This window comes from Telmatherina bonti (genome assembly GCF_933228915.1).
Source record: "Telmatherina bonti genome assembly, chromosome: 4".
Taxonomy (NCBI): domain Eukaryota; kingdom Metazoa; phylum Chordata; class Actinopteri; order Atheriniformes; family Telmatherinidae; genus Telmatherina; species Telmatherina bonti.
Window position 1 is genome coordinate 16,199,612 of NC_136622.1, and position 24,819 is coordinate 16,224,430.

The following is a 24,819-nucleotide window of genomic DNA, read 5'->3' on the forward strand; positions in this document are numbered from 1 at the left end:
CGTCGAGTTACATTTAGATGCATGACCATAAAAAATGAGGAAGTTAGTGTTTTTTTTCTACCACAAACACCGATTAACAGAATAATTACTTTGAAATTCACTTAATTTGAAAATTTTCAGCGGAAGAAGGGTAGCTGATTAGCTGCGCTAGCTTCAACAGTTTTCTGTGCAGTAGCAGCAGCATGGATGACATGGAGAAATGGCCCGAAATTGAGAAAGCAGCAACAGAGAAGAGACGTGAACTTGTTTTACAGGGCGCTGTAGTTGACCAGAGAATCTCCTCAAACGGGGGACTCACCTCGGTTATTTATTCCTTGCAGCTGTTGAATTATCTGGAAGTTAGCCAGTGCCCGAATTTGACAGAGATCCACGAGGACATCCAAAATCTGACCAGCCTCCAAAGCCTCATCCTGTGTCGAAACAAGCTCGCCTCTTTCCCGAATACTATCGGCAGCCTCAAGTCACTAAAGGTCCTGGACCTTTCAGTCAACAACCTCAAAGCTCTGCCAGAAGAAATCACTCAGTTAAAAGAGTTGAACTCGCTCAATGTAAGCTGTAACAACCTGGAGGTCCTCCCGGACGGACTGAGCCAGTGCACCAAACTCTGCACCATCAACCTGTCCAAGAACCGCATCACTGGTTTCCCCCCTGACCTGTACTCTGAGCGGCTGGACCTCCTCAGCACCGTGGTGGCCTCTGATAACTTGATCGGAGAGCTGAGTGGAGACATTTGCAAGCTGTCAGCTCTAAAGGTGTGCAAAACTTAATCTCATGTATTTTGACCAAAGACATATGTATTGTTGTGTGTAATTGTTTAAACTAAACCTATTTACTTGTTAAACTCCACCCAAGAGACGTGAACTCTTGTTTTATTTCAGCAGCTGTTGTGTATTTTAAAGTCTCTTTTATAATCTCTTTTATTCAATATCGGAGAATTGTGAGAATCACAATTTAAATTGAATTGGCACCCAAAAAATCGGAATCGAATCGAGACAAAAGCATATCATCACACTCCTAGTGAAAATCAGATAATGCAATTGTTATCCTATAATACCTGTCTTCATAGGTGCTGGACATCTCCAACAACAAGCTGAGTGAGATCCCCTCAGATCTGAGCGACTGCCCCAAGTTAAAGGAGATCAACTTTAAAGGCAACAAGTTGACCGACAAACGTCTGGAGAAGATGGTCAACGGTTGTCAGACCAAGTCCATCCTAGATTACCTCAGAGGAAAAGGCAGAGGAAGACACGTAGAGGATGGAGGCGATGGGGATGCAGGGCGCAATGCTGACAAGAAGAAAAGGCAGCAGAGGAAGAAGAAGGGCAAGGTGAACGAGGAGCAGGAGGAGTTGGAGGAAGTGAATAAGATGGTGGTGAGGGTCCTCCACATTTCAGACGCGCCTACAGCACTCACGATCAAAGTGAGTGCGGAGGTGAAAGATGTTCGACCGTACTTGGTGTGCTGCATGGTTAAAGGTATGAACCTGAAGTCTGGGAATGCTCTCAAACGCTTCTTGATGGCTCAGGTAAAGGCAAACATACATAATGACACTAATAGCAGTCTATACTAATAAAAGTCTGAGAAAAGCCTGAGACTAATAAGGTTGTTTTGCAGACAAAGCTCCATGATGATTTATGTGGTAAAAGGACAATTGCAACCATTGCAACTCATGATGCACAGCTTCTCAAAGGTCCTTTGGTGTACGATGTAAAGCCACCTACCCAGCTGAAGGTGTGTTTCTGCAGAATGATGATTTCCATTCACTAAAGTCTCATTAAGTCTAGTATTATTTTCTTCAGCTGTGGTGTCCGTTCTGTCTTTATCTTTCAGATTGTGCCACTGGGTCGGAGGGAGATGACGGCCGTCGAGCTGATAAGACAACTTCATCTAGAGGCTGATGAGCTGAGGAAGCAGAAGAAGAGGCAGAATGTCACAGGCCTCCACAAGTCAGTATGACCTGCCAGTAAATGGCTAGCTCCTGTCAGAAATAGAAATAGAAATTTAAACTGATGTAAAATTATTCTTAAAGCTATAAAGACAACTCTATAACGTGTTTGCTGCTTTTGTTTGGACACATGAGGGCAGTATGAGTCAATTCAGTGCAGGAGCAGATATAAAGTGCTCCATGACTTCTTACTATTTTAGTTAGAAGCGTGGCATTATAAAGACAAAGCAGCAGCATATCCCCGTCAGACACCATATGAAACATGCAAGTCAAAGGTTATAGCTGACAGTGTGTTTTAAGCTGGCGGCCATGATGGTGCAGAATTTTACCCTTTTTTTTTTGTTAATTAAGCATCTAAAGGAAGCACATTTAGAAAATATTGTTATGCTTCATTTCTATCTATCAGTCAATCTGTTTGTTTCTTCAAAGATACCTGCAACTTCTGCAAGGAAAACCACTCTACCCCTGCCTTGTGGATGCAGAGGGACATGTGATCTCATTCCCACCAATCACTAACAGTGAAAAAACCAAGGTGTGTGCACAAATTTTCCTCCTGCTTCCCATAATTGCTTTGTGATTCTCATTGGGTCGTATGAGTACAGTTTTATATCTGTCATGCAATTCAACTTATGTTTTGTCTTATACTGTCCTCCTTTCCCCTGGCATCAATTTTGTGTATTTTCATGATATAAGAAAAACAAGGACATCTTCTTTCCTATGTAGATCAAGAAGACGACCACAGAGTTGTTTTTAGAGGTGACGAGTGCGACCAGCCTGCAGATCTGCAAAGATATCATGGATGCTCTTATTGTGGTAATCTTGTTTTTTTTTTCTTCTTTTTTTGCTCTTCTCTACTGTTTTTCCTCTTTTACTAAATATTGTTTCTTGTTTACCACCTGTTGGACCAAATCAGGCTGAACTTTTGAAAGTGGCAGCAGATATTGTCGATAGGATATGTCAAATATGTGGTCGTATTTTATACTGAAGGTGGCAACAGAGGAGCATTCATGATCAGATTAATCACTGTGATCAGTTTCACAGTGATGTATCTCCTAGTTAATGAAGGAAAAGTATGTCAACAGATGATTTAACATTAAATAGATAATGTTCTGCATTCATCAGATCAAGGTCGCATCATCTCAACAATTGTTACATCAGTCTTTACCAGACATCCTGAAGAAAATTGCACAGTAGAATCCATTTTTTAAAACTGTGTTTTCATTTGCAATGAACACATTTTGTTCCAGAGTGAAGGTTCAGCCTTTTTTTAAACTTTGGAAAAGATGATGCTCTTGGGAAGAGTTTTGGAAGAACAGAGTGTTTTGGAGAAATGAAGATAATTTCTCAAAAAGGAGTGAACTTACAAAAAAGTAAAATGCTGCCAAAGCTACTTCAGGCTTTCAAAATGATAAATTGCTTCATTTTTTAAAGACGATTTATTTTCACACAGATAAGATTTGACAGTGCTTCACATATTCCATATAATGTTTGCTACAGCTCAACAATCATAGCGATAACACAAGAAGTGCTGCAGTTTTCAAAATTTCTACAACATATTTTCTTGGCAAGTTGGTTGGTTATAACCTGTTAAAACTCTATATGTGATAAAATGAATAAATAATACCTTTTTTAAGCATTTGGTCAATGGGTTTTTAATTTACACAATAAATTCATCAAAAAGAGAATTTTTTTCTGTTAAATATATCACAGAAAACAGATTTAATTTAGGAAAAAGTTCATTTCTCAAACCAGTTTAGAGTTCGTCTCTATGCATTGAACTTGTGAGCTCTGTTTCCTCACAGAAAATGGCTGAGTTGAATAAGTTCACAGCTGAACATCAGGAGGAGGCGGTCTCAGACGGGGAAGCTGACGGCAGTGGACCGGAGCCGGCTGCCAGCAGCGACACCTCTAGCCAACTGATTATCCAACAGGTCCGAACCATGGATCAAGACGGGAACCTGAAAGTTGTCTACCCATCAAAAACAGACCTCTCCAAAGAAATAAACAATCTGACCGTCATTTGGTAGTCGTGTTTCAGATTATATTAACATCCATTCCCATGCAACAATTAGTCATTTTGATAGGCTAATCATCTGGAAATTAGGTTTTAATTAAAAGACTTTTTCTTGCGGCGCAAACATCATCCAGTGGCTTAATTGCAGGAAAATGTTAAATGTGGTTTAACAAATATGCAGATTTTTGTTTACTGTATAGCTTTTTACATGTCAGCTAAGGCGTTTCCCCGGAGCACACCAAGCATGAAATAACTTCTGGATATCTTTTATTTTTGTACCATTTCAAAGCTTAAAAGTCACGGCTTTGTTTGTCAATTAGGATCACCTGTACCAGTTTTGTAGCGTTTGCAGATTTTTTGGCTAATTTTCAAGTTACAGCTCAGCAGTTTGCCTTTGAAAAAGCACCTGTAACATTTAAGTGGAGTTTAATAAACTTTACCTTTGATTAAACTTGTTGTTTGTTGGTTAGCTTGAATTTCTTCTTTGAAAAATTGATGTTGCTGCTCTGGTTATGGGTGTATTATGGTCTGCGCTACAGGTCAGAGGCTTAGCTAAACTGGGTTTTAAAGGCCTGCCTAAAAACACAAAGAATCAGAGCCAAGATCTATTGTGCAACAGTTAAATTCTCCTGCATATTAAAACTAGATTGTGAAACACAGAAAAAAGGACATTCTGCCCTTTGCAGTAACACTTCAGCAAAACATTTTATGAGTCTTAGCATTCCCTGTTTGTATAATAGTGCATTATTTTGTATCTGTAATGAGATTTGAGGATATTTTGTGGTCTCTATTCATGAATGTTTGTCATAGGATTTAACTTCAAAGTGCTTCCTAAAACTGTTCTGGTGTGAGTCCAGGATCTGCAAAAGAACAAAACATCATCAGTTTAAAGAAACATTTTTAAAGTATTTTTGCAGATGTATGCAAGAAACATTTCATGAACATACTTTTAATCATTTTTCAATGTGCCACACACATTTTCACATCGCCAGATTACTGCAGATATAACAGCCACTTTAAGTTACTTACATTCACAAACATAAGCCACCTCCAGGTACTTGAACGTGCCTCGACATGGATCTCCAAACACTGAGTTGCTTGCTCTGATGGTGCAGCTGTTTCTTCCATTGCACCTGTGGATGCAGAGTGATATAGGATTAAAAAAAAAAAACAGACTTCAGTGCACCTTACTGCAACCAGTCAGACACACTTTTTCCATTAAATTTAACTATAAATCATATAAAATTGTTTTGTATCTTTGATTTGACCTTAAAAGCTCATTCACTGTGTATGTATTCGTGTTGCAGCTCAAAGAAAAAAGCTTCTCTGCTCTGTATCAGTCGGAGAGAGTTTCTTGCTTACATTTCAGCAACTTTTCCTGTGTGGGAACTGCAGCTAACATTTTCGATCTGAGTGGTGGGTTTTTTGTAAGCGCAGGTGGTCATGTCAGTGCGTCCATAGTAGGCACCGTAGACAAATATAACCTGGCCTTCATCTGTTCAAGAGGAGTAAAAGTAGCACAGTCACAAGAATGTAAGGAAGACAGACATGATGCTCTTGCTTGTCACACCGATCCACGCTAATTGAAAGAAAAAAAAATCTTACCACAATATAAGTCTGTAGTAGAGTGCTCACACAAAATGATGTGATCTGTGAAAATAAAGAAAACAAATAACATGTTTCAGTCAGGCTGATGTGCAGCTTTGCTTCACTGTTAAGTTTCATGGAAACGTGTAACTGACTTGCTGGTAAGCAGGTGTAGTTAGTTTCCAGATACTTGAAGATGCCACTGCAGGGATCAGAGGTGTGAACAACACTCGTCTTGATCTCGCACACTTTCTTCCCATTACACCTGTAGGAATGATGGTGAGAAGTTAGAAGTGTGAAAGGAAAACTATTATTGGATTAAAAAAAACTCAATATACACTTCAAGTCAAAGGTTTGGACAAACTACCATTAAATCCAATGGGAAAGTGTGTCCAAACTTTTGACTGGTAGTGTACATTGTGCACTTTTTGTCTGGCATGGCTGATCCTAACTCCTCCTTGTTTCAGCGCATATTTATAGACTTATTTTGGTGCCATCCATCCATGCACCCAATAACTGGCGATACCTGCTTATTCCAGTGCAGGATCAGATCAATGGAAGAACTGGAGACTATCCCAGCTGCTATTATACAAGAGGCAGAGTCCACTCTTTGGTACCCAGATGATTGTTTCTAATGCCAGGTTAAGGGTAATCATTTCAGTTTGACTCAAATGAAGATTGTACTGAATTTCCATGGATCTGATGTCTTTTGAAGACATTGGACAATAACACTAATACAGCATTTAGCATAATAAAGATAAACATGAGTCTGTAATGTGTTCTGAATGTTGTAAGGTGGTGCCATGAATAAAGCTGAACTGAATGGAATAGTATTGGTCAAAAAAGATACAGTATAATTAATTCTTTTAAGTAAAGAAAATAAATATTTCTCTCACAAAAGTTTGACTTTTATTGATAACATATTAATATGTTAATCTGGTGTAAAACCTTTTTTTAAAATTCTAAATAAAACTAGGACACTCCATCTCCACTGGTCTACATTCTCCTGGTGAATGATTATGAGATATGGTAAATACCACACCTGAATAACTTTTATGACATTTTATTTTTACTCCATATCACGGCCATGTAATATGACTCACTTCCAGCAGTGGCCATGCATTTTGTTGCTATACAGGTAATGTGTACCTTCTCCTGATGACATCCACTGTGCCGTGTTGAGAGCATTCAGTATTGTCAAGTTCCTGGTAAGGTCTGCCCTCACTGCAGATCTCACGGTCTGCACGTCCATACAGAGATGACTGCACGCTAATCACGCCGGTATCTGTTCCACACAAACAGAAAAATGAGGGAACAGGAGAACAAAATGCCACAACTTCAAGTGTTTCTCACAAGGGTACATATACATATACCCTTTTGGGTACTAGAGACAATTCAGGGAGTACAGAGAAAAAAAATAAGAGGGTGCTATCTTGACATCTTTCATATCTTTTTTACTTAATAGATCTGATGATTTTTTTCTGATAATTTCTGGTGGTCGGCCTTCCAACACATATCTGGAAATATACAAGTATCTACATGTAAAACATCCTTGATCATAATGTAAAATGTAAAATAATGTTATGATAATGTCATAATGTAAAAATAATTTTAGTTCTAAGTACCTGTGATAAAATATTTTGTGATTTTGTAGATCCATTATATATATATATATATATATATATATATATATATATATATATATATATATATATATATATATATATATATATATATATATATATATATATATATATATATATGTATATATATATATATATATATATATATGTATATATATATATATATATATATATATATATATATATATATATATATATATATATATATATATATATATATATATATATATATACATAAATATATATATATATATATATATAAAACTAAATTAAAACATATAAATAAAACAACAAAATTATCTAAATGTGTTACTGAGGCTATTTTTTTTTAAACTACTCTTCTTTTTGCCAAGAAATTTGAGGTTGTTCATAATGTTTATAAAATGAGAGTTGCATTAAATGTAACATCGTGATGATTTACTTCATAGCACTAAAACAAAGCAGAAAATAAAGTTTTTATTTTAGGTTATTATCTAATTATTTCACTAGTCCAGACCACGGAAGATCATTTTGCCCAGGCTGGGATATAAATGTAAATTGACACCCCTAGTTTACACGTATTTGGCTGAAAAGCTATTCTACAGGGGTACAATGTTAGAAAAAGTTTGACAACCACTGACCTAAAACACATTTTAAGGGTTTATTAAAAACTGGGAGTGAAGGTTTATAAGAACTGTCAGTTTAACACATGACATTTCTTATTTCTTTTACTAATCAATTGGAAACACCAAATATATCATTATGTGGAACAAAGAACATGTCAGTCTTACCACATCTTATGTGTTGAACGTTGTAGACGTCATCACAGCTTATGACCCGCTCTGTGGAAGCAACTGAAATGAAAAATATTCAAGTATAAGCAGAGGTCAGCTTGTGCTGGATGAAAATCAAACTTCTTTTTCTGGATCATTTACCTGATGCAATGAGGAAACATGTGGCAAGCACTAAAAAACAGAAAATTAATTTGTTAAATTACATTTTTATAAAAAAAAAAAAACAAAAAAAACCAAAGTTGCTGTAATGCTAGTCTTAAACATTTAGTATAATATCAATATAACTATCAATATTCTGTAATATTATTACATAATATTAATATTATGTAATATATATCCTTTAACTACAAAGTGATTCAGGCTAAATTCAATGACAGGAGCAGAAACAAGCATTTTCACTTGCAGTTTAATTAGTTGTAGCAAAGTTAAAAACTGCAAATACAAGCAAGCGGATGTGCATACAAATTCCTACATGATTCCCCAATTATGTGTCCTAGGTATCAGTCATTTATGTACTCACACAGTCCACTGCTGAGTCTGAAGGATGGCATGGCTGTAAAAGATCCAGTATTGAGTGAATGCAGGATTGATGGCAACAGAGAGAGAAGCGCTTGTATTTATACCACTTGGTCAAAAGTTAAACAAAGGTTCAATGTAATGCATCTGCGTCTTCATGTGAAAAAAATCTGTTTAACCACACCTACAATGCCTTACTGTAAAGGTGAAACAATGAAAGGAGCGGATGAGTTTTCGGACTGTATGTAGACAATAAAAATTGAAAAGAAAAAAATCTCAATGATACAAACTCCTCTTACCAAGAAACTGAGAGAAGGAAATAAATCTGAACACTGACATTAAATGACACCCAGCTGTCAAAAAAAAAAAAAAAAAAGATAAACACAAAGTTGCAAAATTTTATTGTCTCCAAACTATTTTTACACCTCTCACATACTCATGAAGGTGACTCATTTAGGTCTCTGTCGAGTTATATTTTTCCTTTTTATTTCCTTGAAAAGACAGTTCTGTTTGTGTTGAAGGTGGAGCACCTGAATCTATTCCTTTCCATGCCAAATGTTTGCTTGAAGTGTTTTTATTACTCAAGTGTTTCTTTTGATTGGGAACAGTATAAGCGACAAAGGAAGGTTATGAGACAAATAGCTAAAAGCTTAATCCCACAAACTAGGGGTGGGATTATGATAAATTAATTACTGAAAAATTAACATGTTAAAAAAGAACTCATTTAATCACAGAACCTTTTTCAGAGCACAATTTCCGTACGGCAATGACACTCAGTGAGTTTATTTAAAGACAAAGTGAGCATCAACAAGCCTAGCGCCTTTTTCTGGAGGTATCATGGACTCTTGGTGAGTAACATTCAAAGAACTTGTAGTTTTCTTTTCTCTGTTAGCAGCAGATGCAAAGGGCCCTCTCTGACTCCCTCCCCCGTCCTAAAGAACACACTCCTCCTGCAGCCCCATGCTGCAGTCAAAGCAAGAGGTGATCATCTCTGCTGCATTGTCAAACTGAAGTTGCTACTCCTGATCCTGTCCTGGTTTGCTGTCAGATATTAACGTCTACTGATAAAGAATGTTGATGAAAACATTTATAAAGTTAAAATTACTGGAACATATTGCAGACTCCTAATTAGAAAATAACTGGAGCTCTAATAAATTAGAGTTGTAGTTTACATTATCAATCTCTTTTTTTTTTCTATTATTTGATTTATTAATCCATTAAAATCCACCTAACTGAAAAAATTGTTGCTTTTTGGGGCAAATTTTGTTATGCGAATAAAATGTGATTAATTGAGATTAATTAACTACAACGTCTATAATTAATTTGATTAGTTTTTCAGCAGAAGATTACACTACATCATTTTGACCTATTGCATGGTAATAAATGTTGAAAACACCAAAAAAATAAATAGTTAAAAAAAAAAATCCAGATTTTGTTAAAGGGCTGAATAAAGACTTCAGATTTTAAAAATGTGACTTTTCTGCCCAGTCTTTCAAAGGGTGGGTTTTGAAGGGATAATTATAAAAAGAAAAAGAAAAAACCAAAAAAACAAAAAAAAAACAATGATTATTTAATTTACTATTTATTTATTAACTTTAGATTAAAACTCAAATCAAAATAATTTCAACTTCAACTTAAAAATAAGCCTTCACCCAAACATAAAAACACACACCAAATTATTCATAAACTTCTACAAACTCATATGGATAAATCACATAAAAAGCCCACCACCCACTTCATATAAATAGATTCCAGTACCTAATTTCAGGGTTGTTGCTGGTTTGAGTAAACCATATGTTACCATCATCCAGATAACTGAAAACGCTAGGCTTTAAAGTCACCTTTCAGGTTTTTTTTTTTTACAGTATTAATTAAAAGGATTTGCAGGTTTTGTCACTAGTAAGTCCAGATAAGGATTTATTTATTAATAGACAAAGAACAGTGGATTAAACAACGCAGTGCAAGTCAGAAGGACACAAAATGTGTCAAGGAATTATATGCAATACAGATTATAAGAAGGAAAGTACGATTGCTGTAAAAAAAAAAAAAAAAAAAAGGAAGCAGTGGAAGTGCTCCCACTCAGGCACCAACGTGACTGAGATGTGTTGGTCTTGATAGATGTAAGCTTAGCCAATAAACTCTTCTCAGCCACAGTCTTTATTTATTGGTTTTCTTTTATCTACTTTAGAAAGCCTTCTGTATATTTATGCTGAAATTTTAGAAATAGCAAGGTTTCACAGACTTTTAGGAGCCAAACAATCCTCCTCACAATGCTTAATGAAGTATGGTTTTTCTCTGGACATGTCTGCCTCTTTTAGAAGAAATGAATGAAACATCAGACTTTTGACATTTTCAGTATTAAAAGCATTGGTGTAATGAATAACTTCAACTATGGCTCAGTTCCTTATAGTACCACAGTAAACCTTGACAATTCACAATGAACAAAAGGACCTTGTACTTTATGGATGATCACAACCACTGTTGCGTGTTTCCTGCTATGACATGTAAAAGGTCGAATGTCAGTGTTTTATCTGAAATTCTGTTTATTTCCTGGAATATTCAAAGCAGTTGTTGTTGTTTTTTTGTCCCTGGACTTCCTGGAAGAATTACCAGAAGTTTAATCAGAGGGCAAATATTCCTGACACAAAAGCCCCACAATGCTTTTTGTCACGTTTCTTTAGACTTTTGTTGAAAGATTTTTAAACAAAATAATAAAACAGTCACACACAATATTTGCTGTCAAATTGATATAGATATCATGCAATGCATTTATTGTGATTTTGATATGTTTACACAGATTCATCTTGGCTGACCACAGGATCTGCAAAAAAGAAAAGAGAAAAAAAAAGATTAATTTCTGCTGGATATTTAATGGTTAAAGTAAAATCATTAAGACTACATACACTGACACGTATAAGCCACCTCCAGGTACTTGAAAGTACCGTAGCAGGGATCTCCAAAGACAGAGTTGCTTGCTTTAATAATGCAGCTGTTTTTTCCATTGCAGCTATGGACACAGATGTGTAAATACAGATGTGAACGTGCTCAGAAGAAAATCACATCTGGATGTTTATGTCCCTATAAAGACGCTGCTGCGATCACAAACTCAAATATATGATGATTATTAAGGGCTTCAGTAGGAGTTGGCAAAGAGTGAGAAACTGTACCTGTCTGCTACTTTATTTGTGGGGCTTGAGCAGGCCGTCTCTTGGATCTGTGAGGCAGGTCGGCCATACGCACATGTGGTTATGTCTCGGCGTCCGTAATCAGCCCCATAGACAAAGATAACCTGCCCGTAATCTAAAAAAAAAAAAAAGAGCAGAGTAGCAGAAGTAAATACGTACTGGTCTTTTTTATACTCAACTTACATGCAAAGAGAAAATGGTATCTTACCGCAGTGCAGGTATGCAAAAGAGTGCTCGCATGTCACACGGTGAACTGTAGAGATATGAATCACATTAAAAATGTACTAATATACTCACAGCTAGTTTTTTTTTTCCTTCTTTCTCAGTTATGTCAAGGCACATAGATAAACCTACCAACATGAATACAAAGACCCAGACAGCAGACAGCATTACTTGCATCCTACAATACTGGCTCAGAGCACATAAAACAGTCAAAGCTAAACCAAATATTTTGATTGTACTTTTTATTTTATATCCCTAATGTGTTCAAGATGGTATGTCAGTATTTTCAAAATGTTCTCCAGTATCTTTGCTTATACTTGATGTAGACTGACATGCTGGGATGCAGGTGTAAGTGCTGTGTAGATATTTTGCAGTGCCCTTGCAAGGATCAGAATCTCCCAGGGCTTTGTCATTCAGTTCACACACCCTTTTCCCATCACATCTGCAAGAAAAGAAAAAAAAAAGGATGGACTCATGCAATCAGACCAAAACTGCAATGCAACACATGAAAGTGGTGCTGTACTTGTTATGACAGTTAAAGCAAATTCAAAATAAACTGTCTCATCGTGTGTTTACCTTTTCTTGACAATATCAGTGACGCTCGCCGGAGAGCAGCCTGTGTCAGAAATCCCATTTCCTTCAGTGCAGGTCACATTCTCCATACGTCCATAAAGGGATGTCTCAACACTGATAATGCCATCTGAATCTGTTAAGAGCAAAGAAAAGAAATTATTAAACTAAAAACACACTAAATAAATGTGCTAGTTCCACCACAATCAATGTAAGCACAACGCTAGAAGCCATACCACAGCTCAGGCGATGTACTGTGCTTGGGCTACAGGTGGTAACCGTCTCTTTAAAGAAACCTGGTATAAGAGATTTAGAAGTATGAATTTAATCAAATATATGATTTTTGCATTTATGCTTCTGTCACATAACACAGATATTTACCTGCTTTCACACACAGGCAGGCTGCTGCCAGCACTGAAAGGTAAAAAGGACAGGTAAATGCATGACGCACAAGATGCTGCAGATAATTCATCCTCACATCCTCATTATGTTTGAGGCTTCGTTAAGTCCAGAAAGGTACCAGGAATCATTCCTGGCAGCAGGCATCATCCTCCCAAACAAGGCAAAATCATCATCTTCGAATAATTAATTATCTAAAAGCCTACTACAAAGTGGTTTTTCCTCATGAATTAATAAAGTATTTTCTTATTTAATTTTTATTTAATTTAATTTAAAAAACAACAGGAATTTAAATTGTTTGGCTTCACTTTCATTAGAATTATCTTCTGCTGTGGTTTGAAAAAGGATTATCCATTAAGAATAAAACAGCTGCTTTATTGATGTTGTTAATACTTACAGAGCGTGCTGCTGAAGAAGAACATGGTTTTGCAGGAGCTGGTGGTTGTTTTAGCAAGACTGATGGTGGGAATAGAGACTCTCAGTATTTATTCATTTGGATCTAGGGCAGCCTGTGTCAGTTGTGCAATACAAACCAGAATTTAATTCCCATGGCTGTGGTTCAACTGTCTGTAATTTATTATGGGGAGAATAGCACCCTAATCCCATGAGGAATGGTAAAAATCCCGCCAGAAACTGGCTGTTTTTGAAGTTTACAAACATTTGCACACATCAGCGTAGCATTTCTCACTACATTACTTAAACTGCAAATGCTTTTGGACACGCAGCATTTGCTTGCATACAGTTATCTGCTATTTCATGACATCATCATTTGCTTTGGTCATATCAGACAAAATTTACTACACTCACAACTGCAGAATAGTCAGTCCCCATAAAACTAATAGTCCTAATTCAGTTGCTTGAGTCATTACATAAAAAAAGAATTAAGATAGTTATCAACATCTGTCAAACCGGATGGAATGAGATCAGAATGTTTTTGCCACTCGAGGAGATACTTTCCTTGATGTATCATGGGATGATATCTGATGTGATGTCAATGAAAATATGTAGCCAGGCAGACAGGAACAACTTGATGCACAGGGGAGATTCATTATGTTCAGGTACATATAGTACAATATTATCTATGTACTGTTACAGTAGTATGTCATTTACAGTTGTACACAACTCAACTGATGGGTTGATTCTTATTTCAAGCTGTGTATTTAATCTAAAAAATTTGTTTTTTTTCTTCATAATGCTATGAACACATTAGTATTATTATCACACTACAGTTTTATCCGTAGTAAGATGGCAAAGAGTGTATGATAGTATAATGTCAAACAAACATATTCTGTGTTATGCATTTAGTTACCCTAAACATAGCCTAAATATTCAATCACCATCATTTAGGATTTTTTTTTTACAACTTTTTTTTCTCAAAGACACCCCCACAATCCTTCCAGTTTTTAGAAAAAACATTGAATAATTCTTAACTCAGTTTTAGTCATCTCTGCAGTCTCTTTAGATGTTTTCTCTGCTTGATGCATGCCGATGATTTGACCAATCTGAAACAGACTAAAATCTTTTATATGACTTCTGGGTGTGTCTTTTCCCATAACTTTTTATGGCCAGGCAATAGAAATAGAAATAGAAATAGAAATAGAAATAGAAATAGATCAATAAGAAGACACCAGTTAGGGCATAACCCATCTTATAACTTTGCCTCTTATTTAACTTCTACACTTGTAAAGTTTCATGACTCTGTTTTTCTAACTTGTGTTTTTGTGTTCAGATTCTCTAAATGTTTCAAGGTGAGCAGGAAGACCATGCACCCTTTGCAGGGCTTGAGTTTTTTTTTTCCCTTTTTTTTTTAATTTGTTCTTTACACTTTCGATTGTTTGATACAAAATTAAACTTAAAATCTATAATTGATTAAACTATTATGACAGTGATGGAAATAAAATGCATCCATTTCTTGGTTACATGGCGACCCCTGGTGGGAGTGGGGAGAACGAACAACTACTATAAGGTACCCCCACCATCTCAAGTTTGTGACTTCGAAATACCTTCAGATTGTGGTTATTTAAATCTCGGAAACTATTATTTAATCATATAATTGATGTAAATCATAGTAATGCCACCCACAGGTTGCATTTTCAAGGTCAGAGATAACGCCAACAGTAGCTTCTGTGACACTGTATAACAGTTTGTTTTGAATTACAGACAATATACTGCTGCAGAAATAAATAGTATATTATCATCTGTAAATACATTTTATGGAAGTTATGTATAAGAATATATGTACTCTTGCCACTATCCACAAAAATATAAAACAGTGCAGACTAAGGTTATACCTTTTATTATTCAGCAGCTTGTTTACAATCTAATGTGCAAAACACACAAAACCCCTGACCCAAAACACTAAAGATTAAGTGTTGGATAAAATAATATGTATTTAATTCCATGACTCTGAATAACTGCTTTGCTCTGTGTTGGTTTGCAATTGATTAATATTGAACTAATTTGATTCTCACAGGAAATTCAATCAATCAAACTTTATTTATGAAGCGCTTTTCCAACATAAAATATGTGACTCAAACACACAGACAGACACATTATATAAAAAAGATACCTCCAAGCCCCCTATTTAGATACATCTAAATGAGAGAGGTAAGTGCAGACGGACCAGTCGTGGAAACCCCATCCAAGGAACCGTTTGCACCGGGGCAGCGCATTGGCAGTAACGCAGAGGCCCAAGCACCCAGGGGAGGAACAAAAAATCCACCAGGGGACCAGCACTGCACCCTATCCACCACCGCCACTCTGGTTGCAGACAGCCAAACTAAAAAGGTTATTATTATTAAATTAAAACTGTCAAGGTCACCTGACTGCAAATGTTGAATGAATCTTTTTCATTCATTTATCCTTATCTGTAGGAACTGGATTGTTTGTTTGTATAATCATATCAAAACTGCTAATGCACAATTAACAAGCCAAAGCACAAAATGGGCTTCTACTTTTAATGAAAATCAACAATCCCCCTCATAATGCACATTTATTTCCACAGAAATAAACAGAAGAATACACAGAGCTTTTTCTACTTATTACATTTTAACTGTTCTGTGTGGGAGTAGTTCACTCCAAAATGATACATCAAAAAAGTTCATGTAGAAAACTGAGCAATGCCTGAAGTATTTGGAAACAGGGAAGTAATAGAAAAATCAGTAAGAAAAGATCATTCAGTAAACTCAGTCACAAAAAATCTGAGTTTGTTTTATTTGTCCTAAAGTAGAATCGCATTCCCTGAGAGTTTAATTTTTCCGCTATGTCTGGGTTTGAAAGTAGAGGTGCTTGCGGAGGAAATTAAAGGAACCAGGCATCTGCTTGTAAAGCCCTTTCGCAGAATTTTGGGACACTTCATTGTTCACCTGAAAATGAGCAGAGTGAAGAGTTAAACGTGTCTTTATTTAAATTAAAAACATATTTACGTATAAAAAGGAACCCATCTTATGTGGATATGGTAAGTGCAGCTCACCACCATCAGCATTGTGACCAGGTCAACAGTAGCAGCGTTTTCCTCAAGAATGCGGTCCAGCGTCTCAACAAACCAAGAGCCAGACTCAGTGTCCCTCCAGGAAACAAAACCTATATTTGTCACATAGTTGAAAAGGTAGCAATGAAACAAGTCTGTTAAATATATCTTAAGTGGATTTCTCAGATTTCTCAGTAAAAATAAATACATATTGTGCCACAAGCTCACCTGGGAAAGTAGAGTAGGACACCAGGATGTCACTGGGGGTGGGCAGAGTGGCTCTGGCATCGGTTTCGTCAGAAGTACTCAGAGAGTCACTGCTGGATGACATCGGGATGGCATCCATCTGGTCATCTGCTCGACAGATTGATGGCTGAGCCTCGTCGGGGGACACTTCAAAGCCTGTGTCTCTTTCATCTTGAGAACAAAAACAAAGGCTCATATCAGTGATTACCTTACATTTTCACATGTCATTAACTGTGTCACTTTGAGTTAATGAACAGTGTTTGGTGTCACCTACCTCCTCCACAAGCCTGAATGAAGAACAGTTTAGGTTTGCTTTGTAAAGAAGGGCAATGCTGGCCATTGAGGTAGTTTGTGATATGCTGAACTGGAACATGCTGTCCGTCCACGCCATACACGGCACCAGGAAAACGGTTGTGAGCAACCTGCAAACATAAATATGAACATGCATATTCTTAGATAGGACCTGGATTTATACTCTATAATAAAAGGTTACTGAACCAGACAAACGGGCTGGATCTTACCTCAGTCCCATGGGAAAGTATGATAACCACACAGCAGTCATACTCTGAATGATCTTTCTTACATAAAGCTGACAGTGCGTGTCTAATTTGCTGAAACGTGGAGGGAACAGGTTAGTATTGCTTTCTTTCATGCCATCTTAAACAAAACAGTAAAAGCAAAGATTCTTACCCTTTGTCTCAGGTTTGTCTTGACCTCCACAATAAAGTTAAGAGCCTTGAATCTTTTCTCTAGCTTGTCACAGTCAATGTTGGACCCTTTGCGGTGGCTCAGCCCGCTTTGAGGGTCAAACTCCACGTTGTTTATGATGAGGCAATGACCACATGGGCTGGCATCCATTTTATAGCTCTGGTAGTCAGGCAGAAAAAGAATGAGCAGAGTTTAATGATTGATGTTGTTTATCAAGCAATTTAAGCAGTCGGTTTCCATAAAAATAACATTTATTTTCAGTGTCCCCATTTCAAAAGACAGTTCTTACCTGAATGCTGTCCCTTCGTGTTCTGCCTGGTGGTCCTGGTCTTTGGTACTCCTTCTCAGGTGCTGTGGCATCAATATATGTTAGCCAAACATGAAATTACATGGCTCAACGCTGCTTAAAAGAACAACATGTCTTACATGGACTTGGAGTAGTGGTAGGCCTCTCTAAGGGAACGACATGGGAAACATCTTTGCTTTGCGTATTCACATCCAGTGGAGAAGCTGTAACACAAGCAAGACAACATACAGTGAGGTTTTTTTTTGTTTTTTTTTAAAAATACTTTATTTGTACTTATGTGTATATCTGTATGTTATATTTATATTTGTTTTGATGCATGTTTATTTTTTTACTGTTGATTCTTACACTTTGTTCCACACTAAATGCTGCTGTAACAAGTGAATTTCTCCACTGTGAGATTAAATAAAGTCTAAGTCTAAGTATGCGAGAATTGGGAGGAGAGTTGCAAGTGGGTGTATGTTGCTTGAGAGATAGTAAAGTTTGGAAATAAGATGAAACCAGTGGTGTAGTCTAGGCTATACGCAGGTATATGGTGTATATCCACTTCTTTTTCAGTCAGCATTGAGTATACTCACTTCTAAACTCCCTGTGATGCTTCTTTTACAATTACAAACATCCCTACACATGTATCTACATCACCCAGCAGCTCAGCTAAGGTTTCCTATGCTACACTGGTGCAGTTATGCAGTTATCCATCAGCTGTGTTAACTTTAGCCTGAACATAGACATAATAAAGATATATTTATATATGTTTATGAGTCTGCCTTTCACCAGTCTGTGTTCTAGTACTGGTTTACTCATTTCATAACTCTTCCTCCCTGAAACCAAAGAACAGAAATTATGTGACAAGGAGCAAATATACTGATGGATTCTTGGGGTAAACTAAATAGAGTAGTTTCACATGTCACTTTTTTCTGTTTTTTTAAAAAAAAGGGCAAAGAATTGAGAGTATACCAACTTCTTGAGGGTCCACTACACCACTGGATGAAACGGAGTTTGATTTCAGACACTTACAAACTGGAAGAGGTTGGAGGCCAGGTCGGACTACTTGTTTGGGTTTCGCCGGCTGAAGCGTGACAGCTGGACCCTCATTCTGTAATGTCTTTGCCAGGTCGTGCTGACCCGTCTCCACCAGGCACTCCAGAAAAAGGGGAAAGGCTCGACTGCCTCGGGTTTCTAAGTCCCGAACCAGCTGTCTGGCTTGGTCCCGTCTGGTCCCAAAACTCTGACAAGAGATACAGTCACGGGTGTCATTTATTAGTCTATTATAAACACCCTCACACATTAACCCCATTACATACCTTTATCTCATCGATCATGTCCTGGGTGAAAACCCCCTTTTCCAGAAGAGCATCACAGAGGTTTGATGGATTCAAATCTTTCACCAGATTGATCCTGTTTCGCTGAAGTATTTTCTTGTGCTGTTCCTCCATTCCCCACGAAGCAGGTTACTTACAGATCTAGAGGTGTGAAACAAAACTCTTCATTCAGGAATTAATTTTACAGGCTTAGTCTATGAACTAAAACAAATCTTATCTGTTTTTAACATTATTACGAAAGCGAGAAAATAGTAATGGGAGCGTCTTCTCTGTATTTTTTGTTGAGTTTCGGTTTTATCTATAGGTTTCATCACGTACTTCCTTGTTTAGATCATTGCTGCCTGTGATTGGTCAACAGAACTAAGACTGAACAACATGAAGGGTGCATTTGATTAGCTTCACTGCGTGTCGCTGTTGGGCGGGTAGGGTTTTACAGCGACATCACGCTGAAAAAATTACAGCCTGTAAAACGTTAAACGTGGGACATTAAGGGGGGAAAGGGGCGGAGAGGTGTCACGATCACGATGTACTCAATCTACAGAAATTGCTTTCAACACCAGGCTCCTCCTTATCTACTCCCGCTCTGCAGCGGCAGATTATCGTCAGCAGTGTTGCGAGGGGGACTGTGTGATGCTGCGGATATGTACACATCGCTGACACACCAGGGATGAAGAACAGACCGTTTCTGACAACACCGGCTGACCACATTTGTTGGAGGTGACGGAGAGTACAGTTGTTGTGGAGAGACAGATGTAGCCACCGTAGCAACGCCACCTCTCCTAACAGAAAAACGCTACAACGTGAGCAACAACATTAATGCCACAGGCTAGAAACGTCCTCCGGATTTAGAAAGCTCCCTCTGTTGATACATATTTCCTATGTTTGCTAGCTTATGTTGTTAGCCTGCTATAATGCCATTTTGGCTGTCTTCACCATTTTGGAAGTACAAGCATGTATCTGAGATTCATTAACCATCTAAAATCTGTCATGAAGTGGAGATCCTCGATCCACTTTAACCTCATGTTGATAGTTGCGCGGATGTGTTGAAGATAAGTGCGATGGCAGGCTCAAAGATTTCTCTGTTGCTGGCTGTCGTGGTGGTCCACTCTGTGCTGCTGGCAAGATCAACCCACGCTGGGCCTGAGATGGACCCGTACAAAATATTAGGAATAAGCAACAGTGCAAGTCAGGCTGAGATCAAGAAGGTCTACAAGCGTCTGGCTAAAGAGTGGTAAATATCCTCCCATGGCACCAAACTGATGCCATAATTCCCACCCTGCTCTAAACTAATGATTATCTTCTTGCACTGAAGGCATCCTGACAAAAACAAAAACCCAGGTGCTGAGGACATGTTCATCAAGATCACTAAGTCATATGAGGTTAGTCATGCTTTTTTTTGTATCACCATCATATTGTGTTCTGTGTTTATGTATGACAGAAGCATGACTTCTGTATTGGTATTTGTTAACTTCAAATGTAGATCCTTTCCAGTGAGGAAAAGCGTGCCAATTACGACCGCTACGGGCAGACTGATGATACCCAGCCATATGGCAGTGGTCGCTATGGCCACCGCCACGACAGCTTTTACTTTGATGAGTCCTTTTTCAACTTCCCCTTCAACAGCAAGAACCACAGAGATTTCACCGACAGCAAGTACACACTGCACTTCAACCAGTACGTCAACGATGTGGTGCCTGACAGCTATGTTAGACCATATCTGATAAAGATCACCTCAGATTGGTGCTTCAGCTGCATTCACATCGAGCCTGTCTGGAAGGACGTGGTGCAGGAGATGGAGAACCTAGGTTTGGAATGAGCTTGAATAAATTTCAGTAACTCTGCCTCATTTTTGTTTCAGAATGATGTTTCAGGAGAGTTGACATCTTTATGAATGTCCCGTCTTTGCAGGTGTTGGAGTAGGTGTAGTGGATGTTGGCTATGAGAGGCGGTTAGCGAATCACCTCGGTGCTCACCGCACCCCATCCATACTTGGAGTTATAAATGGCAAAGTGACATTTTTCCATTATGCTGTAGCAAAGGAGCACCTGAGGCAATTTGTAGAAGACCTACTTCCTCAGAGACTCGTGGAGCGGGTAAAAATCTCCACATTAACAGCAGTGAATTCATATAGATAAGTGATTCACACTGCATTACAATGTGGGTTGTTTTTCTATATTCATCATGATAACTCAAGCATTTTTCCGTATTTCAGATCAACGACAAGAATGAGCAGCAGTTCCTGAACAGCTGGCATGAGCTCAACAAGCCACATGTGCTTCTTTTCGACCAAGTGCCCCAAGTTCCTCTACCGTACAAAGTAGGTTCTTATATATTTTAAATAAAATGTCCTCAGGCATGACTTTTATGTTAATTGTCTTCCTTTGTATGTCTGCAGCTGACAGCTTTTGCTTATAAGGACTATTTACAGTTTGGCTATGTGGATCAGGGCCTCTCAGAAACTGCCAATCTGCAAAAACGGTTCAATATTAACACTTACGCTCCAACCATGCTGGTCTTTAAAGAGAACATTGAAAAACCTGCTGATATCATACAGGTAAGTTAAACGTTTCAACACCGCTTCTCAGTTTTGTGAATTTGACCCACATGAACATTGAGTTTTCTTTACTCTTTGCATCTCCACAGGCTAAAGGAATGAAAAAACAAATAATTGACGAGTTCATGTCGAACAACAAGTTTCTCCTTGCGCCGCGGCTGGTCAATCAGAAGCTCTTTGATGAACTCTGTCCCGTCAAGCAGTTTCACAGACGCAGAAAGCAAGTTTAAATATTTTCCCGTCTGTTTTCACTTTACAGAAAAGAAATATGAAACTCAAACAAATTTTTGTGTCCATTTAAAATTTATTTTCAGAATAGAGACTAATGTATCTCGTCCCTCTCAGATACTGCGTCCTGCTCATCACAGGCGATGAGGAGACGTTTTCGTTTAGGAACCAAGCGTTTCTCTCGTTCGCTTCCACCAACACCAGGGAAGTTGTGAGGTTTGCTTATGTGTACCAAAGGCTGCAGCAACCACTCTGTGACGTCCTGATGCAGAACAAGGACAGTTCACAGTCGCCAACACAGGCATGTCCACACATGTTCGTTAACATCCTGTTTCCAGAAAACTAGGCAACTCTGTGAAACCCAATCTGAGGATTTGTGAACTATTTAAAATCTTGTTTAAAAAGTTCAACGATAAAATATGAAAAGCTGGAACTGAGAAATTGTTTTTTAAATGCACGAGCTCATTTTGAATGTGTTGCAGAAACATCTTGCAGATGTGGCATTTTTAAAACTCTGTTGCATCGTCTTGTCTTTTAAAAACTGCATTTGGTAAATGAGGAGACTGTTATTGAAGTTTTCAAGGCAAATATTTTTCCGCCTTTTGCTAAATGCAGAAATTCAGTTTCTTAACAAGTGGGGCTTCCTTTATCTGTAACTAATTTATTAATATCCAAAATGTTTTTCAGTATGCAACAGAGCAGTAGATTTAGCTCAGAAACTCTTGTAGCATGTTTAGCATTCTATTTGATCTTTTTCCCTTATGTATGGCTTTTATTTTTTTTTATTTATTTTTTTTTTTTTAACAGTTTGCCCATCATTTTCCACAACTTTTAAAAAAAAAAAAAAAAAAAAAAATCATACTAGCATCAAATTCAAAGTTAAAACTAATATTTTAGGGAACATTTTACAGTTTGAAGATTTGATACACTGTTTTTTTTGTACTGTTAACAGTACTTTGTGAATCCATGTCTCTTGTTTGGCAGCGTTTTCATCTGTTTTCTCTATTTTGTGTGTGTTTGGTTGTATTGGGTCTTGCGTTCAGGTGGTGATCCTAGAGAGGCGTAACGCTGCTGGTAAAGCATTGTTCAAGCCGGTCACCGCCTGGAACGGCAGTGAAGAAGACAAGCAGCGTCTACTGGAGGAGCTGGAGCGACTTCAAAAGGACCCGTCTATCCTCACCCATGACACCGTGCTGCCTGAGCTCAATAATGAATTTGCCTCGGTATGTTCTTTATGAGTAATCTGTGCCACAATGTACAACTCATATATTTAAATCCCAACCACATATGCTGTTACTAAGCCCTTCTCATGCCATGACTCTGTAGATGTTTGTTATCCGGTGGATCTATGCATCGTACGATTACCTCTCTGAAGTCATTGATGATATTCTACACAACAACTGGTAGGTGTGTTTTGTTTTGGGTGAATTCATCCGTTTAAACCTAAACTGCACAATGGGGGAAAAAAAAAAAGAAAAAAAGTAAACCTTTTTTTTTTTTCCTGTCTTGCTGATGATTTAGGCGTGAGATGATGCCTCTTCTATCGCTCATCTTCTCTGCCTTGTTCATCTTGTTTGGAACTGTGGTCATCCAGGCCTTCAGGTTGCTTTTACATTACATCACTCACATTTTTCTTCGCTCAAATATACAATGAGGTTTAATGACGAGTTAAAAAAAAGCCACAAAAACAAAGAAATAATAGTTTCTCCCTGTCATTGCAGTGACTCAAGTGATGACAAGCAGACAAAACCAAAGGCAAAAGATGGAACTAAAGCAGAAAATGGGTCATCTGGGACCAGTAGCACCTCAAGGCAGGACAATGCTTTTATTTGAACTTTCTTTTGAGTGTAGGACTCCCGTGCAGTTTTTAAAGCTTTGTGCTTTTCTGTTGGCTTCCAGTCGTCCTCCTAAAAAGAATTTTGTGGAGGTGACCGAGCTGACGGACATCACCTACATGAGTAACTTGGTGAAGCTGAGGCCAGGACACATGAACATAGTGCTTGTGCTCACCAACGCCTCCAAGAACATCCTGCTCAGCAAGTTCGCCAAAGAGGTGTATTCCTTCACAGGGTAAGCTAAACATTTCATACAGAGTATGTAAAGTTTGAGTTTTGTTAATAGATGCTACAGTCATATCGACTCATTCCCAGGAGCCTGACACTGCATTTCTCCTTCCTGAACATCGACAAGCACAGCGAGTGGATGAAAACACTGCTGGAGTACGCCCAGGATGCCATGCAGATAGATGCAGACGAGGAGGATGGAGGGAACCGGAAGATAGACTACACCGGTTACGTGCTGGCGCTAAACGGCCACAAGAAGTACCTGTGTCTGTTTAAACCTGTCTACACCGGAGAGGACCTGGATAGCAAGTCATCTGAGGATGAAGGGGGGGCGTCAGGGGCAAGATCAAAGTCCAGTTCCCGGGACGATCACCCAGCACGTAAATCCAGTCGTTCCCGCAGCTTATCCACCCTGCAGATTCACCACAAACTGGACCGCCTTGGATTGTGGATGGAAAGACTCATGGAAGGCACTTTGCCTCGTTACTACGTCCCAGCCTGGCCAGGACTCGACAAAATCACCCCAAAATAAACAGACCGAGGAGTAAAGACTTGATATTTTATTTCCTATCGCACTGAAATGGTTTCATGTACAATCATGGCTGAAACTGCCTCTTTTTTTTTTTTTTTTTTAAACATTTATGATATTTAATAGGTACAACTACTGGGAGACATGTCCTTTTTTGGACCTCCAGACTCATCACATGCTGTTCTCAACTGCTGTTAGTTATTTTATTCAGGCAAATGTTGCTACAGCCTTGTAAAGATGAAACAAAATCACTGTGGCCACATGTCCACCTGCTTATACTTGTATCAGTTCCGGATGACGGCTGTAGAGTCAGTTTTTGATCAACCAGAAGTAGATTATGAAGCCTGCAGACAACATAGTTTTCAGACTTTCACACTGAGATATTTGCATAAGTAATCCTGAGGAGAGAGAAGCTAATTTCCTGTTGTGCAGCCGAGGCTGACTGCAGGGGAAATCTGGCCTGATCGACATGTCTGTTTTGGAGAATTGCACAAATGGCAAATAAGGGTCCTGAAAGCTATGTAAGCATTTTAACAAGCAGT

General features: G+C 38.0%; 4 protein-coding genes across 4 annotated transcripts; 2 read left to right on the forward strand and 2 right to left on the reverse strand.

The window, feature by feature from the left end:
• Positions 1-157: 157 nt before the first annotated feature.
• Positions 158-4,401, forward strand: lrrc47 (leucine rich repeat containing 47). Its single transcript, XM_079238652.1, has 7 exons — positions 158-752; positions 1,067-1,525; positions 1,615-1,731; positions 1,831-1,946; positions 2,375-2,477; positions 2,669-2,758; positions 3,748-4,401. The coding sequence occupies exons 1-7, from the start codon at positions 183-185 to the stop codon at positions 3,970-3,972; spliced, it is 1,680 nt and encodes a 559-aa protein (XP_079094778.1). The 5' UTR covers positions 158-182; the 3' UTR covers positions 3,973-4,401.
• A 389-nt stretch (positions 4,402-4,790) lies between these two features.
• Positions 4,791-13,301, reverse strand: LOC306754433 (rhamnose-binding lectin-like; the record flags this gene model as incomplete). Its single annotated transcript, XM_079238452.1, has 14 exons — positions 13,252-13,301; positions 12,837-12,869; positions 12,692-12,751; positions 12,462-12,591; positions 12,218-12,327; positions 11,872-11,916; positions 11,646-11,778; positions 11,382-11,485; positions 11,270-11,299; positions 6,696-6,831; positions 5,702-5,811; positions 5,322-5,454; positions 4,989-5,092; positions 4,791-4,819 (listed from the first exon to the last, which is right to left on the reverse strand). Exons 1-14 carry the CDS (start codon positions 13,274-13,276, stop codon positions 4,791-4,793), a joined length of 1,182 nt encoding a protein of 393 aa, XP_079094578.1. The 5' UTR covers positions 13,277-13,301.
• Positions 13,302-15,944: 2,643 nt separating this feature from the next.
• casp9 (caspase 9, apoptosis-related cysteine peptidase) lies at positions 15,945-19,143 on the reverse strand. The gene is made up of 10 exons (XM_079239775.1): positions 18,886-19,143; positions 18,599-18,809; positions 17,704-17,787; positions 17,567-17,628; positions 17,260-17,436; positions 17,091-17,180; positions 16,844-16,991; positions 16,552-16,740; positions 16,327-16,436; positions 15,945-16,219 (listed from the first exon to the last, which is right to left on the reverse strand). The coding sequence occupies exons 1-10, from the start codon at positions 19,015-19,017 to the stop codon at positions 16,115-16,117; spliced, it is 1,308 nt and encodes a 435-aa protein (XP_079095901.1). The 5' UTR covers positions 19,018-19,143; the 3' UTR covers positions 15,945-16,114.
• Positions 19,144-19,961: 818 nt separating this feature from the next.
• Positions 19,962-24,280, forward strand: dnajc16 (DnaJ (Hsp40) homolog, subfamily C, member 16; the record flags this gene model as incomplete). The annotated part of the gene is made up of 14 exons (XM_079239074.1): positions 19,962-20,134; positions 20,216-20,282; positions 20,384-20,708; positions 20,812-20,996; positions 21,116-21,220; positions 21,299-21,457; positions 21,547-21,677; positions 21,803-21,986; positions 22,729-22,908; positions 23,012-23,088; positions 23,207-23,287; positions 23,407-23,496; positions 23,585-23,755; positions 23,836-24,280. 14 exons carry the CDS (start codon positions 19,962-19,964, stop codon positions 24,278-24,280), a joined length of 2,373 nt encoding a protein of 790 aa, XP_079095200.1.
• Positions 24,281-24,819: the final 539 nt, after the last annotated feature.

Coding starts and splice junctions, on each gene's coding strand:
- lrrc47 (XM_079238652.1), top strand. CDS start 183: ATGGATGACATGGAGAAATGGCCCGAAATTGAGAAAGCAGCAACAGAG. Junction 1,732..1,830: donor AGCCACCTACCCAGCTGAAG/GTGTGTTTCTGC, acceptor TTTATCTTTCAG/ATTGTGCCACTGGGTCGGAG. Junction 2,759..3,747: donor TCATGGATGCTCTTATTGTG/GTAATCTTGTTT, acceptor GTTTCCTCACAG/AAAATGGCTGAGTTGAATAA.
- casp9 (XM_079239775.1), bottom strand. CDS start 19,017: ATGGAGGAACAGCACAAGAAAATACTTCAGCGAAACAGGATCAATCTG. Junction 17,629..17,703: donor TACCACTACTCCAAGTCCAT/GTAAGACATGTT, acceptor TTGATGCCACAG/CACCTGAGAAGGAGTACCAA. Junction 16,741..16,843: donor CATTCAGGCTTGTGGAGGAG/GTAGGTGACACC, acceptor TTTGTTCTCAAG/ATGAAAGAGACACAGGCTTT.